This window comes from Heterodontus francisci, chromosome 46 (genome assembly GCF_036365525.1).
Source record: "Heterodontus francisci isolate sHetFra1 chromosome 46, sHetFra1.hap1, whole genome shotgun sequence".
NCBI lineage: Eukaryota > Metazoa > Chordata > Chondrichthyes > Heterodontiformes > Heterodontidae > Heterodontus > Heterodontus francisci.
The window spans coordinates 17,317,633-17,336,279 of NC_090416.1; the positions used below are offsets into that span (position 1 = coordinate 17,317,633).

The window sequence follows — 18,647 nt, forward strand, 5'->3', positions numbered from 1 at the left end:
AATCATAGAACTCATAGCACAGAAAAAGACCATTCAGCTCATGGTACACCATCTGTCATATTGTGCAGGTGTCTTTAACAGGAACTTTCTCAATCTTCATTATACAATTGGCAAGTTTGGGGTGGACATATACAGACATGCAAAAGCAAACAAATTTCTCAAATGGAATTTAAATAAACATGGCTTATTGAGATAACATTTAAACATATTGCAATATTGTAAGCCTCATCACGTAACAGCTTATTACATAAACCAGTCCTCATCTATTCCCCAAGTACATTTAATTGCCCTTTTATAGATATGAAATGAATTTATAAATAGATTTTCTTTAAGTGAACATTTAATGAAATCTTGTAGGTCTCTAGTCTACCAGAACCCCAAATTTCTTCATCAGAAAAGTGACTCCACTTTAAAAATACTTCATCAGCTGTAAAGCAGGCAGGGACAGCCCGAGGTCTTGAAAGGCACTACGCAAGTGCAAGCTTGCTTTCTTGGGCTTGGACTGTTCAATGTGTCAACTGGTTTACGTCATGACACAAGAACATGGATGCGACGGACTAGCAGTCAAATTCATAGCCACGAATGCAGATTGCTGAAAGGGTCATACTACCAACTCAAAGCACCCCTGCATGCAGACAAGTTTTTTGGAGGGAACAGCCTGCATGGAAGCTGAAATCAGTGAAGTACATGAACACAGTAGGCCAGCAGTACATCCCCCTTTAAGATCCAGAACGTGCAGTAATTTAAAAGCACTAGTATCCAGCTTTCAATGCCCCTCTTCAGACAGAGCTAATGCTTGAAAAGTCAAAAACTATCACTGGATATTTTTCACACATCATTACACTTCACTGAAAACCCAGTGACATGGTTAGATTGATAATATAGATTTCAACTTGACATGTAGAAGAAAGGCAGCAATTAAAGATGCAAGAAAACAGCTTTCAAGAAACACTGTTGAATTTTACCTAGTTCAGTTCCTCATTAAATTACCATTCCCAAGATACTTAACCTTCCCAAACACCTAGGATTCTAATTTTAAACTAACTGAACTAATCCCATTCTGACTTAAGCTCTTGAAAACAAGTCATTTTTGCTCTCTGTAGTAATACAATCTACAATCTCTACTTGATTTCATTAAATTCAATTGACAGATTCCAGCTTACTAGAGTCAAATAAAAACTGCCATCACTACAGTCAAGAAACAGAAATGACAGCAAAATGTATATTCAATGAACAGACTGGTTTAAAATATTCAGTAATTTATCCAAATGTAGTGCTTCAAAGGGGATGCTGCTAATGATGTTATGGAGTTGTTCATAGAACTGGTCTTTAGCTTCAGGTGCGGAACAGAGTGTTGGAGCATAGATGCTGAGTAGGTGTACTGGACCAGAGGTGGTGAGCAGTCGGATGGACAGTATGCGTTCCGAGCCATTTGAGGGAGGCTCTATCATGCTGAGCAAGGAGTTTCTGATGGCGAAGCCCACTCCATGCTGTCTTGGTTCTTCAGGATCCCTGCCCTGCCAGAAGAAGGTGTAGTCTTGCTCTGCTAGAGAGCCACTCGCGGGGAGGCGAGTCTCCTGAAGTGCTGCAATGTCCACATTGAGTCTACTGAGCTCGTTGTTAATGATGGCAGTCTTCCGAGAATCGTTGATTTGTGTAAGGTCTTCCGACAGGCCAGGACACATAGTTCTGACGTTCCAGCTTGCAAAGCGAAGGGCTGGTACCTTCTTTCCTTTTTTCATGTTGTTTGGTGCGGTGTATCAGTCCACCTTTCGGGCAATGACCCTGAGCTCCAAGCACCCATTGAAGCAGGCAGACTGTGGCGGGACAGAACCTTATTGACCGGGGGCTGCCCGGTTTGAGGCGGGCGGTAGCTGTCCAGTGAGGTGCAATGACCTCTCCCACCGACAAAGGCAACCCGTGGCGCCCAGTTTCTACGCCAATTTATCTGGACTTATAACCCGTAACTGCTGCCTTCCGTGTTGTTTCAGTCGCTGTGAGGCAACTATGGAGTGACCTCTCCATGGCGCATGCCTGGGCAAATTTATGGAGGTTGAGAGTTGCCCAGTCGTCAAAACCCCCCTCTCGGCCTTTCTGGTGGGGTCCAAAGGAGTGCAGGACACGACGTTTGGCACCAGTATGGCTGCAGGAACTGCCGGAAACATGCCAAAGGTGACACATGACCGCCTACGGGGTTCCGCTCCGGATTTTCTGTTAGGGTTTACTCCCTTAGCCTTGGTCTCTCCCGAGACGCCCACAAGGCAGTGGGGTTGTTGGGGCCCCTACACAGGTGTAGGATGGTGCCGGTGGGAGGAGGGGATGCAAGGGGGAGGGGTAGAGGGAGGGGGTGGGTGCAGGGGAAGGGGGTGCGGGGTGAAGATGGTGCGAGGGGGGGGCGGGCTGGGACGGGGTTGTGAGGGGGTGAGCTGAGAGGGTGGAGCAGGGAAGGGGACGGGGGTGGGGGGGTGTGGAAGGGGGGTAAAGGGGGGGGGGAGGGGGGGTGGAATCTGGTGCAGGTAATAAGCCATTTCCTCAGTGCCCACCATCGACGTCCGGAAAGCTCATCCACGTCCTTCGGGAGGTGAAGCATCATTTGGCAGACTTAGAGGTGATTACATTTGCTAAGGGTTTTTTTTTTGCAGTGGTTTAAATAAAGGCATGCAGCATTGCCGACAGTGCGCTGCAGATGCTCTCCGAGCCATCTCCCGCGGGCGCTTTGAAGTTGCGGCCGGGGGGGCCGTTCGTGGATGTTTTGGGTGTTCGGGGCACCTTTTCACAGGACTTCTCTCGGGTCCCGCGGCTCCTTCTTCACCTCAATGGACTTACCGCATGCCGTGGCTGCAGACACTCTGGACTGTGAAGACAGCAGGATCGGAGATTAAAGTATCGGCAGCTGTTCTCGTCAGTTTCATCCGGATCAATTTCATTGAGAAAACAAAGAGCAGGTGTGGCTGGGGGAGGGCAGTGGGCCCAGGTAACATACACTAAACTAACTGTTAACTTTTAGATAGGGCTAAAATGAACTGATTTAAAGAGCCAGGGGAATTTAAACAGTTTAAGAGGGCAGATTGGGGGAGAAAACGTTAGGGATGGGAGCAGATGGCCATGGATAGAGTTGAACAGCAAGGGAGCTTCCTAGGGAGCTTCCAGCCCAGGAGCCATCTTGAACCCTTTGGAGTTGTTCTATGAACAACTCCATAACATCATTAGCAGCATCCCCAACACCGAACACCTATTCCTGCTGGGGGACTTTAATGCCAGGGTTGGGGCCGACCATGACTCATGGCCCTCCTGCCTTGGGCGCTATGGCGTTGGAAGGATGAATGAGAACGGGCAGAGACTGCTTGAGTTGTGTACCTATCATAACCTCTGCATCACCAACTCGTTCTTTCACACTAAACCCTGTCACCAGGTTTCATGGAGGCACCCAAGATCACGTCGTTGGCACCAGCTAGACCTCATTGTCACAAGGCGAGCCGCCTTAAACAGTGTTCAAATCACACGCAGCTTCCACAGTGCGGACTGCGACACCGACCACTCCCTGGTGTGCAGCAAGGTTAGACTCAGACCAAAGAAGTTGCATCATTCCAAGCAGAAGGGCCACCCGCGCATCAACACGAGCAGAATTTCTCACCCACAGCTGTTACAAAAATTTCTAAATTCACTTGTAACAGCCCTTCAAAACACTCCCACAGGGGATGCTGAGACCAAGTGGGCCCACATCAGAGATGCCATCTATGAGTCAGCTTTGACCACCTACGGCAAAAGTGCGAAGAGAAATGCAGACTGGTTTCAATCTCATAATGAAGAGCTGGAACCTGTCATAGCCGCTAAGCGCATTGCACTTTTGAACTACAAGAAAGCCCCCAGCGATTTAACATCCGCAGCACTTAAAGCAGCCAGAAGTACTGCACAAAGAACAGCTAGGCGTTGCGCAAACGACTACTGGCAACACCTATGCAGTCATATTCAGCTGGCCTCAGACACCGGAAACATCAGAGGAATGTATGATGGCATGAAGAGAGCTCTTGGGCCAACCATCAAGAAGATCACCCCCCTCAAATCTAAATCGGGGGACATAATCACTGACCAACGCAAACAGATGGACCGCTGGGTTGAGCACTACCTAGAACTGTACTCCAGGGAGAATGCTGTCACTGAGACTGCCCTCAATGCAGCCCAGCCTCTACCAGTCATGGATGAGCTGGACATACAGCCAACCAAATCGGAACTCAGTGATGCCATTGATTCCCTAGCCAGCGGAAAAGCCCCTGGGAAGGACAGCATTACCCCTGAAATAATCAAGAGTGCCAAGCCTGCTATACTCTCAGCACTACATGAACTGCTATGCCTGTGCTGAGACGAGGGAGCAGTACCCCAGGACATGCGCGATGCCAACATCATCACCCTCTATAAAAACAAAAGGTGACCGCGGTGACTGCAACAACTACCGTGGAATCTCCCTGCTCAGCATAGTGGGGAAAGTCTTTGCTCGAGTCGCTCTGAACAGGCTCCAGAAGCTGGCCGAGCGCGTCTACCCTGAGGCACAGTGTGGCTTTCGTGCAGAGAGATCGACTATTGACATGCTGTTCTCCCTTCGTCAGATACAGGAGAAATGCCGTGAACAACAGATGCCCCTCTACATTGCTTTCATTGATCTCACCAAAGCCTTTGACCTCGTCAGCAGACGTGGTCTCTTCAGACTACTAGAAAAGATCGGATGTCCACCAAAGCTACTAAGTATCATCACCTCATTCCATGACAATATGAAAGGCACAATTCAACATGGTGGCTCCTCATCAGAGCCCTTTCCTATCCTGAGTGGTGTGAAACAGGGCTGTGTTCTCGCACCCACACTTTTTGGGATTTTCTTCTCCCTGCTGCTTTCACATGCGTTCAAATCCTCTGAAGAAGGAATTTTCCTCCACACAAGATCAGGGGGCAGGTTGTTCAACCTTGCCCGTCTAAGAGCGAAGTCCAAAGTACGGAAAGTCCTCATCAGAGAACTCCTCTTTGCTGACGATGCTGCTTTAACATCTCACACTGAAGAATGCCTGCAGAGTCTCATCGACAGGTTTGCGTCTGCCTGCAATGAATTTGGCCTAACCATCAGCCTCAAGAAAACGAACATCATGGGGCAGGATGTCAGAAATGCTCCATCCATCAATATTGGCGACCACGCTCTGGAAGTGGTTCAAGAGTTCACCTACCTAGGCTCAACTATCACCAGTAAATTGTCTCTAGATGCAGAAATCAACAAGCGCATGGGTAAGGCTTCCACTGCTATGTTCAGACTGGCCAAGAGAGTGTGGGAAAATGGCGCACTGACACGGAACACAAAAGTCCGAGTGTATCAGGCCTGTGTCCTCAGTACCTTGCTCTACGGCAGCGAGGCCTGGACAACGTATGCCAGCCAAGAGCGACGTCTCAATTCATTCCATCTTCGCTGCCTTCGGAGAATACTTGGCATCAGGTGGCAGGACTATATCTCCAACACAGAAGTCCTTGAAGCGGCCAACATCCCCAGCTTATACACACTACTGAGTCAGCGGCGCTTGAGATGGCTTGGCCATGTGAGCCGCATGGAAGATGGCAGGATCCCCAAAGACACATTGTACAGCGAGCTCGCCACTGGTATCAGACCCACCGGCCGTCCATGTCTCCGTTATAAAGACGTCTGCAAACGCGACATGAAATCGTGTGACATTGATCACAAGTCGTGGGAGTCAGTTGCCAGCATTCGCCAGAGCTGGCGGGCAGCCATAAAGACAGGGCTAAATTGTGGCGAGTCGAAGAGACTTAGTAGTTGGCAGGAAAAAAGACAGAGGCGCAAGGGGAGAGCCAACTGTGCAACAGCCCCGACAAACAAATTTCTCTGCAGCACCTGTGGAAGAGCCTGTCACTCCAGAATTGGCCTTTATAGCCACTCCAGGCGCTGCTTCACAAACCACTGACCACCTCCAGGCGCGTATCCATTGTCTCTCGAGATAAGGAGGCCCAAAAGAAGAAAGAAAAGAAGTGCTTCAAAGTTCAACTGTGCATGGCAGCTGGATTAACATACATAGTTGGTCTCGCCTCACTCCAATTTTCTCTCCTAAAGGTGCTGATTCATACCAAGCTACATGTGCACAGAAAGCATAGAAATTACACCTTAACCAACTGGCCATTCTTAAACTGCGAGTCTAGATGGCAAGTGCTGACAGGCCACTCACCATGGTCACATTTGAGCACAATATTATTTTCAACTAATGTTTACATACACACACTTTTCCAGCAAGAAGTCATTGGAAAATGATCACCAGCGTTTTATGCAAATCCTTCCTATCCCAGGGTGGTGAGGTCAAGTGTAGTATCCAACTGCTACGCCAGCCAAGATCAGCAAACACTGAGAATCAAACTTGGACCCTTAGGTTTGTCCTGTTGCATACAAAGTAATAACTGGTGAGAAAGTGTGTGTGTAGGGGGGGGTGGAGAACATCAGTCACTAACTTTCTATCCAAAGACCCTTACTTGAGCCAGCGACCTTCTCAAGAGTAATAAGGGATGGGCAATAAATACAGAGCTTGCCAGTGATGCTCACATCCCAAGAATGAAGGAAAAAAATGGCATACCAGGGACTGTACCCGTCAGATTTCAACATCTTCAGGAGAGGAGGCAAGAAAACTGACAAAAGGTAAAAAAAAAACTAAACAGCACTATATAATGTTACCACTGTACTCCAAGGGCATGCAAACTTAAAGCATGCCCACAGGATGCAAAATAACCTCAAACAAACAAATAGCCTTTGCACAGGATATCTTGTAAACTCCAAATGCCAATCCACTCTACTCTTTATAATGTCCCAATCGGTTATGGTTTCCAATATCCAGTATAACAACAGTTCTACTCACTTCGTAAGTTCAGAAACACTTCACGTTTTACAAGTTGCCCGAGAAAACAAATTAATTCCAAATAACACCCTTCTCTAATTTCTCAGCAATTAACTGCACTGTCCAGGGCTATGCTAAGCTGTACAAACCAAGGAGGCCCCAACTTCAATCCCTTATCTCTGCTGAGTTAGATTATCAGACAGTAGGAATGCTACAATTGGCATCAGCATCTCTGCATTTATTTTGTTTTTAGGATGTAGGTAACACTGGCAATACCTCATTTATTATCTGTAGATGCCTTGAGGTAGTGGGCCATCTTCCTAAATTGCCGCAGTCTTTGTAATGATGGCTCCCTTCCGAGAACCCAGCATATTGACTCATTTACAATGAAGGAATAGCAACGGTTGGCCAAGTTAGGATGGTGTGAAATTTGGAGGGGAATTTAGAGGTGATGGTGTTCCTCAGTGGTGGAGGCTGAGCTGCAAGGAAATGCAATGGAAGTGACCTTGGCGAGTTGCTGCAGGGCATGCTGTAGATAGTAAATACTGCAGTCACAGTGTGCTGGTGAGAGGCAGCAGATTCTGAATCCAGTGGCAGGGACAGCATTATGCAGAAGAGAGACAAAACATTCAAGATTCCTGCTACCAATCCCTATCCAGTCAGTGATGGTGGAAAGTGAACAAATTTAGGTCTGTCTGTGAAGCCCCCGATGGTTAAATAACTTGCCAACATTAACTGCTTAGACTGATTCACATGAATGAAGGTGACTTGGGTGAAGTACTAAAGAGTGGTCGGTACCTCAAACTGTACACCAGCAACACTCACCACCTTCATGAGGTGAGAGAAAACAGGAAAAAAACCTTACAAGAAAATAATCTATAGACTAAAGATGCCTCCCTTCACATAGCAAAATGAATCAAACAACATTGCGTCCAATTCTGGTCACCAAACTTTAGGAAGGATGTGAGGGTCCTTGAGAGGGTGCAGAGGAGATTTACCAGAATGGTTCCAGGGATGGGGGATTTTAGCTATAAGGTTAGGTTGGAGAAGCTGGGCTTGTTCCCAGGAGCAAATGAGATTGAGGGGAGATTTGATCGAGGTGTACAAGATTATGACAGGTTTAGATAATGCAGACAAAGAAAAGCTGTTCCCATTAGCTGATGGCACAACAACTGTGGGGGGGGGGGGGGGGGGGGGAAAGAGGGGGGACACAGATTGAAGGTTTTGAGTGAGAGACGAGTGGGGGTTTGTGGGGCGGGGGGGGGGGGGAAATGTGAGGAAGAACTTTTTTTATGCAGCGTGTGTTAACAGCCTATGAGGGCGGGTGGAAGCAGAGTCAATGAATGATTTCAAAAGGAAATTAGATGGGCATTTGAGGGAAATAGACTTGCAGGGCTATGGGGATAGAGCGGGGGTGTGGGACTGATTGGATTGCTCTACAGAGCCGGCATGGCCTCGATGGGCCCAATGGCCTCCTTCTGTGCTGCAATGACTATGACTCCAAATGACTGGGAAGAAATTTCAAATTATATCCCAGTTATAAAAACACCCTTTAAAAACACTTCACCTACCTCACCAACGTGCCTGCTTCAACCAGAACCTCTGAAAAAGCATCTCGAAAAATAATCGCGTTCTTCCTTTTACAGTTCTGAATAACATCGTTGGCAACATAGAAAAGGTTCAGTCGATGAGGGATTGAAGCTAAGAGAAAGCAAAAAGCTTTATTAATTTGTGAAAGTACCTGTAAGGAGGCAGATTAGCAATACAATTCTGCAATTTACCAAAAACAAGTACTCTACAATGCACCAGCACAAGAGTGAAACATGAAAGGCCTGTGGCATAAGTAATAAATGTCTGGTGGTTGCAGAACATTTTCAATCTTAGAATACACGCACAAAATTCATTCCGTTTATGCCTATAAGAGGCTTTGTTTTTTGGCTGCATTTGCTGATAACGCAATCACTAGGTGGCGCAGTACTTGCCTCATGCACAAACGTCACTGTCTGCGACGCTTTTGGCAGCTGCCAGTAGCAAAGATGGTGCTGCTCAATTTATCACAAAAACAAATCAAACCAAAATGGCTACAGTAGCTGCAATCGCCACCTCCATCCCACCCTTAACAGTACCCTGCTCCCTCCTGCCATTGCGCTTCTCTTCGCTGCTGCCTCCCATGCCCATCTGCTCGGCGCTTGCTCCCCGCCTCGGCCACTCGCTCCCCATACCACCCCCCCACCTTCACCTGTGGGCCCTCACTCGCGGCCTCGCCACTTCCTTCCCTCTGCTCTGCCTCTGCTCCCCGCTCCCTCCAGATTCTGCTCCTTGCAATGGGCTGGTTAATGAATTTTATTGACAATTATTTCAGGACACAAACCCAAATTTTAAACCAATGAACATTTTAAAAAGAGATTTCTAACATTTTGGAAGTTGGAACAGATAAATCCTGGGAGCTTGTGTTCAGCATGAACATCAGCAGGGAGCTGCTTCTGTGCTGTAATAAGAGCCAAATCCACAACTTGATCCAGGATCGCTTCAGTGAACTTTGTGTTTACACATGACCCAATATAAAACCAACTAGCTTGGTTTTTCGTCTAGTTGTTGTTTCATAAACCTAAATCCAACAGACATTTTGTTTTAATATGAGAATTTTAAATGGATCTGGCTGGAAATGGAATCCTTGGGTCATTACTAAGTCTGTGAAACACGCTGGGACCTCTCCAATCTCTACCAGACCAAGAGAGTAGCTTCGGAATAGCTGCATGTGCGGGATTGTGCGCGCAATTCAACAGAATCCGTGGCCTCGCCACTTCTTCCCCCTCGGCCACTTGCTCAATGCTCCCTCCCCTCCCTATCTTGTCACCTGCTCTTCCCTGCTTCCCCGATGCGGGGAGCAGAACCGGCAGGGAGCAGGGGCAGAGGGGAGGAATTGGCGAGGTTGCAAGCGAGGGGCCCACAAGTGGGGGGGGGAAGCGAAGCAGCCGAGTGGGGAGATGTGGCTAGGCCGTGAGCAACGAGCGTGCGCAAATTAGTCCTGGCAAGCCATGTGCTGATGTAGGCTGCGCATGCGCAGCATCATACTGACAGCAAGAGTCTGTTCTGCACAGGTGCGAAGCTGGGAGCGCTCTGATGACGTTGGCGCTGGGCTGCATTTTCAAGGAGTCACTTTTGTTGTTTGATGTGATTTCAAGCTCAAGATTTGCAGTAGAGCCATAACAAAGCTCTGGTGCTTTGCTACACAAACAAATTTTCACAATTAACTCTCAGCGCTCCCACCAACAATATGATGAAAATTGCACCTGTCTTTCAGGAAGATTCTGGTTTGTGTCTCTCATGGGCACAGAGGCGCTTATATGCGCAATCCATGGGTGACAATCACAGCCACAATACATTCACAGGAATTACTGTGCAAGCTGCTCAATTTAACTAATTACATTCTTTCCCTTAGCTAGCTATGTATTAATTTAAATTTACAAGTGCTTGCCATTTTAGACTTCCATTTGTGTTTTGGGCTCACTCTTCCCACGAATCAGAGAGTTAATGCATTCCACAAGGAAAGGCTTCAAAATCCCACAACACATTTCATAGAATCATGCAGCAGAGGAAGAGGCTATTCGGCCCATCCTGCCTGTGCATGGTCTTCTGAAAAGTTATCCAATTAGCCCCACTCCCTTGTTCTTTGCTCATAGCCCTGCAAATTTCCCCCTTTCAAGTAATTATCCAATTCCCTTCTGAAAGTTATTGTTGAATCTGCTTCCACTACCCTTTCAGTGCATTCCCAATCATAACTCGTTTCAGTTTTAGCTTTAAGGCTTTGTTACCTATCCCAAATCCTCCCATCTGACTTTGGGCATGATTCTTCTGGCCAGATCACCATTGATTTTAAATGCGCACGTGACAAAAAGCTATTGCTGCAAAAGATGCACTTATTATAGCTCTAATGTTCAGCAGCTGCAAAGCACCATTAACCCCAGATAAAGAAATGGAAAACTGTGGCATACTCAATAAATGAAAATGAAAAATAGGACACCTGTGTGGAACCCACTTAAAAGCAGGCTGCTTTTCTAGATTTTTTAAAAATTGAAGACTCCGTCCAATGTAAAGGGGGCAAAACAACTGAAATCCAAGCCCTACCACAATGACCACTCTAAGGCATGAGCAAGACTGACAGTCACCTACTTGGAAACAGCTTTGAATTCCAATTCTAACAGCTTCAGTATAAGAGAGAGACCATAAGATTACAATGTGAACTGGACCGATCAACCAGCAACTGGAATTTTAAAACACCACGCTCAAGTCACCAGCTGTAAACCAGAGGAGTAGCAACCACCATCACTCAAACTAAAAGCAATTAGTTATTGCAATCTCTTTAAAGCTAGTTAAATGATTGAGGTATTTGTATTAAATTAAACCTTTTGTTCCCTAATTCCTTTTTAAAATATTTTCCTTCCCTTTTAGCTGCAGCTCAGTATACAATAAGCAACTGCTTGCCTGTGGAGGTTGGAAGGGTTGAGGAAGACAGAGAGGGGAACAGTTGAGAACAGTTTTAAAAGAAAACTGGAAGCAGCAGGGAGGAGGAGAGAGAATCTACAGCCTAACTATGTAAACCACAAACTAAAAATCTATGATCCATCAGTAATTGCAGGACTGAGAGAGAAATTTGATATTAATGTGAAAAGACTTTTCACAGACGCCAAGAAACGGGGAGCAAGATACTGGAAGCTAGAAAATATAAAGTGATGTTCCAGAATTCAAAAAAGTGGAACCAGACCAGTCGTAGGTAGTTTCCCAGATTGAACCACAGTATAGCTACCAACATGATTCACCTACAAGACCTCCCCCTACTTTCAATACCCCCCCCAACTCCCCCCAAATGTCTAATCTTATATCTGTGAATACACACAATTAAGCTGCGTTTTATGGTCTAGATATAGCCAAATAAGGTAGATTTTAAAAATTAGGTTATCTCACAGTAACTAGTTTATCACAAAACATTACTGACCAGAAATTCAAAACAGTATATTAGTGAAACTGCTGTAATCAAACTATTTATTTTATTTAGAGATACAGCACTGAAACAGGCCCTTCAGCCCACCGAGTCTGTGCCGACCAACAACCACCCATTTTATACTAACCCTACAGTAATCCCATATTCCCTACCACCGACCTACACTAGGGGCAATTAACAATGGCCAATTTACCCATCACCTGCAAGTCTTTGGCTGTGGGAGGAAACCGGAGCACCCGGGGAAAACCCACGCAGTCACAGGGAGAACTTGCAAACTCCGCACAGGCAGTACCCAGGATCAAACCCAGGTCCCTGGAGCTGTGAGGCTGCAGTGCTAATCACTGCGCCACTATCTTTGCATTCTTTCAATTGTAAATGCACAATTTCTAAAATTAAAAATTATTTCTGTATTACATTCTGATTACAGAAATAAGCACGAAGTGCCTGCTGAGTATTGTAGCATCCTGGAAAGAGTCACACCATAACAGGATGAGATGCAGAATTGCACCCAAAAATTCACATGGTGAAAAATTCTTAAATCCAGCAAAGCCGCTGTTGAAGTGACACTTAAAAGCTAAGTACTACACTGAGTCCAAGGGAAAGGAGAAAAATTAAGAAAGCAAGTCATCAAGCTGCTACTGTGTACTTAATAGGACATAGACCAGCACCAGTGGAACACTGGTGAGTAGGTGGCATAGCAGCAACATGGTGCATCACAGATTGAAGAGTAAAGAGGGAGAAAAAAATATAGATTTAAGAACCGCTTAAGCAGCTTGCCCCATAGCTTAGTGAGTAAAGGAATCACCGAGTATAGTACTAAGTCAAAGACCAAAACATCCCAGCTTTTGGGCTTCTATTCATAATAATTCATGGCTACAGGTTGCTGTGTTCTGTGTTTGTTGTTGTTCCCTCTCCTTTTCATGCTGCCTGGCAAAAGGCGGCAAGTAACGTCTTAAGAAGGCAGGGCTTCCATGCAAGTGAAAGGGCACAATTAAAATTGAAGTCAAATAAAATTTCCTATAGTTTAGTTTGCTTTTTGTAGAAGCATTTCTACAATTTTTATTTCCGAAGAAGGGTCACTGACCCGAAACGTTAACCCTGCTTCTCTTTTCACAGATGCTGACAGACCTGCTGAGTGGTTCCAGCATTTCTTGTTTTTATTCCATTCCCAGACTGTGCTGCTACAGCATTATTTGACATAATCCAAAAGTACTAAAGCAATATTACTCATTAATTTTTCGGCAAGGACCAGAGTCGCAACCAATAAACAATATCTTGGGTCAAGTCCCACTCAGAAATGAAGCAACACTCCATTAGGAGAGATGGGTTTTAGGCCTGCACCTGCGATTTTCCACACCATGAGATCCTGATTTAAATGTCACTGTGGGTAGTTGCTAAGCACCTTCCACAAAAAGCAAACTAAACTATAGGAAATTTTATTTGACTTCAATTTTAATTGTGCCCTTTCACTTGCATGGAAGCCCTGCCTTAAGACGTTACTTGCCTTCTTTTGCCAGGCAGCATGAAAAGGAGAGGGAACAACAACAAACACAGAACACAGCAACCTGCAGCCATGAATTATTATGAATAGAAGCCCAAAGGCATGTACAGCTGCAAGTCTGCTGAGGGTCAAAGGTGAAAAGGAGGCTGCAAACAGTATGAAATTCACCACTGAACATGACACTTCCGGGCAAACTCGTTGGAAATTATTTGCAACACGAATGGTGAAGCACTATTGGTATAATGTTCCATCCCCAGTTTCAACCAACAGTTATATTGCTTTAGTAAACTGTAGACTGTGCTCAGGATAAACCTAAACAAGATCCACAGGACTACTGTGCCCAGTTTGCGCATGGGGAAAAAAAAGAGCTTACCATCATCACTGGGCAAAACGAACCAGTGGTCTAACCAGGCTGCAGTGCTGACCAGAATAATCTTTGGAATGGGGAGAACACTTACCAAATGTTTTTCTGGGGGTGTAACATTAACTGTTTTTACACAACTGGAGTGCAGCCGACTGCGGGTGTGTCACTTTTCCACCATTGGTTGCACTCAAGAATGTCGACCAGACAGCTTAGAGTAAACTGATGACACTGTGGACCCACAAAAATGTTGCTTACTTAGAATAAATGCAGGAACCCAGATGCAAATTTTCTTAAGAATCCCCATATGAACAGTGGAATCCTACAATGCTATAGCAGCACCCCAACAAGGTGTGAGAAAGCAGAGAATGATGCAAGTAGGTCATATTCCCAGAACAAGATTAAAAGTTCTATAAAATACACCCATCTAATGACAAGGTTTTGAGACCTGAGAATTATGACCCACAGTGAGCAAGACTGCTGAGGCAAAGTTAGATTACAGCTGCATAAAAATAAACTAAGGCCAATAAAATTGAAATGGAAAGTGAACCACTGCAGATGCTAGAAATTTGAAATAAACACACAACATTCTGGAAACACAGGAGGTCAGGCATCATCTGTGAAGAGAGGGAGGTAGAGCGAACATTTCAGGTCGGTGATTTTTAAAATCAGAACTAAATATGTTACAGACGAATAGCTCACAAGAAGGAACAGAAAAGGGAGTGGTACAGAGAGAGAATGGTCTGATTAGGCAAGAGATAATTAAGTGACAGGACTTAACCTACCCCCCCTTCACAGAGTACAATCTGACCTGCTGTGTTTCCAGCATTTTCTGTTAAAATTGAAATGGAAATGATGCCAAAAATAGGCACAGCACTGTTTAGATGCTGGCTTTTCACCGGGTTAAATCCAGCTCAGTGTGATGGATAAGTCTCCTCTGTCTGCTGGCTGCAAGAGTCCTCTTAATCCAGATCCTGGTGGGTATAAGATTTTCACACAGGACACACAATAACTGGCAATTTTATTCCAAGTGGCAACAGATAAGTGAAATGAAAAAAATGTTCACAGGTACAGTAGGGGACTTTCTGAAGGAGGAAAGGCTTACATTTAGATAAAGTCTGTCACAACCTTAGGACGTCCCAAAGCATCTTACAGCCAATGACGTAGAAAACACAACTGCCAGTTTGCAGACAGTAAAGTCTCACAAACAGCAATGAGATAATGACCTGATAATTTTTTTCTTAAAAGCAATATTAGTTGAGAGATAAGTATGGACCAGGACATGAGGAAGACAATTTGCCTCTATCTGATTATGCTACAACTCCCAAAAAAGAAATACTTACACTCCAAATGGTCTTAACTGTCCAGTCAGAACAAAAACCACAAAGAACTTTACTGTGCTATATTCAGCTTCTATAAATTCACTTAAATATTATTTTAACTCATTCACTGCTTTTGCTCTGCTACAAGCTACATCACTGCTGTATCTCATGTCAAGACATCATCTGGCTAACTTCCAGGACTAAGACTACAATGGGGATGCTGGAGAGAAAACTGAAGCAAGTATTAATCCAATTTTAGTAAGGGAACACATTTGGCACAAATTCTGTTTGCTACCCATACTGTAATTAGCAAAATTAAGACCAGCACCAACGGAGAAAAGATCACCCAGCGCCTAATGTATTAATGGAACAACTCCACTAGAATCACCAAGTGTCAACATTAATGTTGTCACTAGATAGTCAGTAAAACAGAATACTGAGTCTGTTATATTTTCACACTGTGCCTACTTGAACTGTGAATACCCCAGCAGTAGATTTAAACTGCATCCTTCCAAACTAGGATTATGTCCAGAGACAGCATTTTGAACTGTGCAGCAATAATGTGAAATGCTTCTGGTTACAGCTCTGTTATTGGTGGTGGCATTAGTGGAATCAATTTAATGTGATAGATTTAAATGTTACACAAGAAGTACATGACAAATAAAAGCATGTTGGTTGAAGAGCAATTTTTCTTAGTGTGCTAGCATCAATATGTTATCTTAAACATACATACGCTGAACATACAGAATTCTAAAACCACTATGCTGGGCTCAAATGTAAAACTGCACTGATTGTGTTTAACTGCACATCATTTTCAGAACATTTTTTTCCCGCTCCAGTAACCTTGAACTAAGAACATGCTTTTGACCTGAGCAGATATCATCCGTTCTGCTTGAGAGTTTGAAAATCTTCAGTAGGGGAAGAAATAAGGTGCTTTCTACAAACAGCCTGGTACAGAATTACAATTAATTGCATCTGCTTCAACCTTTTCCCCTCCAATTCTATTGTCGACTCAGTAATGACACAATTTAGCCACTCATTTCTGTTCTGCAGCAGACTGGAAACATGGTAGCAATAAACACAAATATATTTCATCTGTGTGTGTACACAATGGTCAATTAATAACAGTGCCAAAGGCATGTAATCTAAGGGAATTAGATAACTTATTACAATGCAAGATTCTAATCAATCAGTTTTGTGAAATTTGACCTGGAAACTAGCCAAGAGATAGGTTTCTGCCCTTCAGTTTTCCCCTCTTCCCAAGGGGATATGTTAGGATGCAATTCAATGGATACTCGTCACCCTCGAGTACTCCACCCAAGTGGGCGGGTGAGAGTCACCTGGCTGCTCTGCCACACAGGGCGTTTCTTTTGAGGCCAATTCTGACCTGCCTCAACATCCTTAGATACATGAATTTTCTAACATGTGCAACTAGAAAACATTGGAGGTACTCTGGCTGATTTTTGCACTGGACAGCACAGGGAAAGGCCAAATGTAACATATACTACTGCTCCAGGTGATATCTGTAAACTCAAGGAGATAAAATTTTGTATCTTAGTATGTATGGTTCAACACCATGCTAGTCAATGTATTTGCTCAGGCATTGATATCCAAGGGGGAGTTGCTCACTCATCAGCTTTCATAAGCAGAAAAACCAAGCAACTTGCTAAAATACATGCAACAATAGGAATTATTCTTCAAATCTGCAATCCTTTCCAGCTCAGTTTACTTGCTATGTCTGTATTTTGTGACTGTTTTCTGCTCCATGGACCAGCTCTATCTCCACAGTGCAACTGCATTCCATTCCTTTGTACGGGTAGTATTGTCTCATTATATATTTTACTGGTAAATCAATAGTAAAATCAAAGAATCACATTTTCAAAGTTCAACCTCCATGAACTCCCCCAATGTAGGGGGCAAATGCAGCTAATCAGACCAAGATGGTGCCAGGTTCAATCCCTAGGTTGAGCTGAACTGTCAGCCCGTGGCCAGCTTGGGCAAAAATCAGAAAAAGGGCCTCCTGACCACAATTACAAAGATCTACTCGCACCTGTGGGATCATGCCCCAAGACATTGTCAGAACTCAAGAGAAGCACTACCTAAAACGCAAACAGTAACTTATCTTACAGCATCACCTGAATTCTCAATCAGAGGCCATTCTTAGCCAGACTGGTGATCGTGGTACTTGAACTGAAGAAAGCTATTTGCTTGCTGATCCAAGACTTGGAAATTCTTGGCAATTGCACTTATGCACTATTAGGTCATATATGTTTAGCAAAAAGTTCATCTGTACTTAAATATATTTATCCACCCAATTCCACCAAGCACTTTAACCAACAAAATGTTCTTTTCCAGTACTGTCAGTAGCTTATTTGTCATAAAGAAATCATTGTTGTATGAAAATCACATAGTCCAATACATTTCAATAGCTGTGCAATGCACTTATCTGATACTTCAGTGTGATACTTTAAGTCATCTTAAACTGCTCATTCCAGATACAAACCAAGCTTGAAAGAGTAGATTCTACAATTGTAGTTATAATGACTAAGGTCATGGACCTGAAACATTAACTTGGTTTCCCTCTCCACAGATTCTGCCAGACCTGAGTATTTCCAGCCTTTTCTGCCTTTATTTTAGTGTTCCAGCATTTGCTTTTGTTCTAAAATTGTAGTGTTGGATGCGGTTTAAAATTAAAATGGACTTAAGTTCCATGCTATTAACATACACCTTACCGAAAGACCCAGGACAATCTGGCTGACAGAAAAATGTCACTATCACATTTAATTAAAACTCTAGGGAAAGCACTGCCCAGCCAACATAAACCCAAGTGATCATTCATAAATTTTATTTTAAATCAGCTCTGAAAATCTGTATCAATCCCCACTAAATCAATGCACCCAAATACAATTTAAATGATGAGTATTTTGTTCCATGAGGGTGCTTAACTACTAATTTACTTTTACTTCAAATGTTATCCTGTCCTCATCCAACATCTACTAATGAACCAGCAGGTATAAAAAGGTGCAAGACGCCTGGCTGATCTTTCCCTTTTTTGACCCAGGGCACCAAATATTAGTGATAGATACAAGTAAACACAGACGACTAGATTGCTGTGTACTGCTTATTAAAACGATTTATTTTCAAAGCCATTGCGCAATGAAGGTTTTAACAGCATAGATTTTGAGATGATTAAAATACTGCTTAAAGAAACTGTTCTTCACCATGGCTCACTCCTGCACCAACATCCACCACTAGAAATAAATACTGTACATATATTCTCTGCATTAATGATGTTACTTGAAGAAAACTGTTTCTGCCAATCATCAAACATACTGAGAGCTTCATGCACGTGTTCTCAATTCATCACCTCAAATTGCTCCCAATACTACTGACAGATCTGTAACCATCAGTAGTGGGGGAGAATGAAGAAAAGAATCTCCATCTCATTTTGATCACCCTGTAGTCTGGGTCCACATGCAAAATTTGTTCAAACCATGATTATCTCCATTCTGTCTTGGCGTCAAACCAATTTCAGGAGGTTTATTTTACAACTGAAAGTCGACAATGAGTTATCACCGAGTTCTTAAAGTCA

The 18,647-nt window shown here is 44.1% G+C and overlaps 1 protein-coding gene across 1 annotated transcript in view; it reads right to left on the bottom strand.

Annotated features, from left to right (window-relative positions):
• The window catches only part of LOC137356755 (regulation of nuclear pre-mRNA domain-containing protein 2-like), a 68,797-nt gene that overhangs the window by 23,602 nt on the left and 26,548 nt on the right, over nucleotides 1-18,647 (bottom strand). Inside the window, exon 2 of the mRNA XM_068022496.1 lies at nucleotides 8,441-8,570. Within this exon, the coding sequence (XP_067878597.1) occupies nucleotides 8,441-8,570 (130 nt within the window). The remainder of the gene's footprint in view (nucleotides 1-8,440; nucleotides 8,571-18,647) is intronic.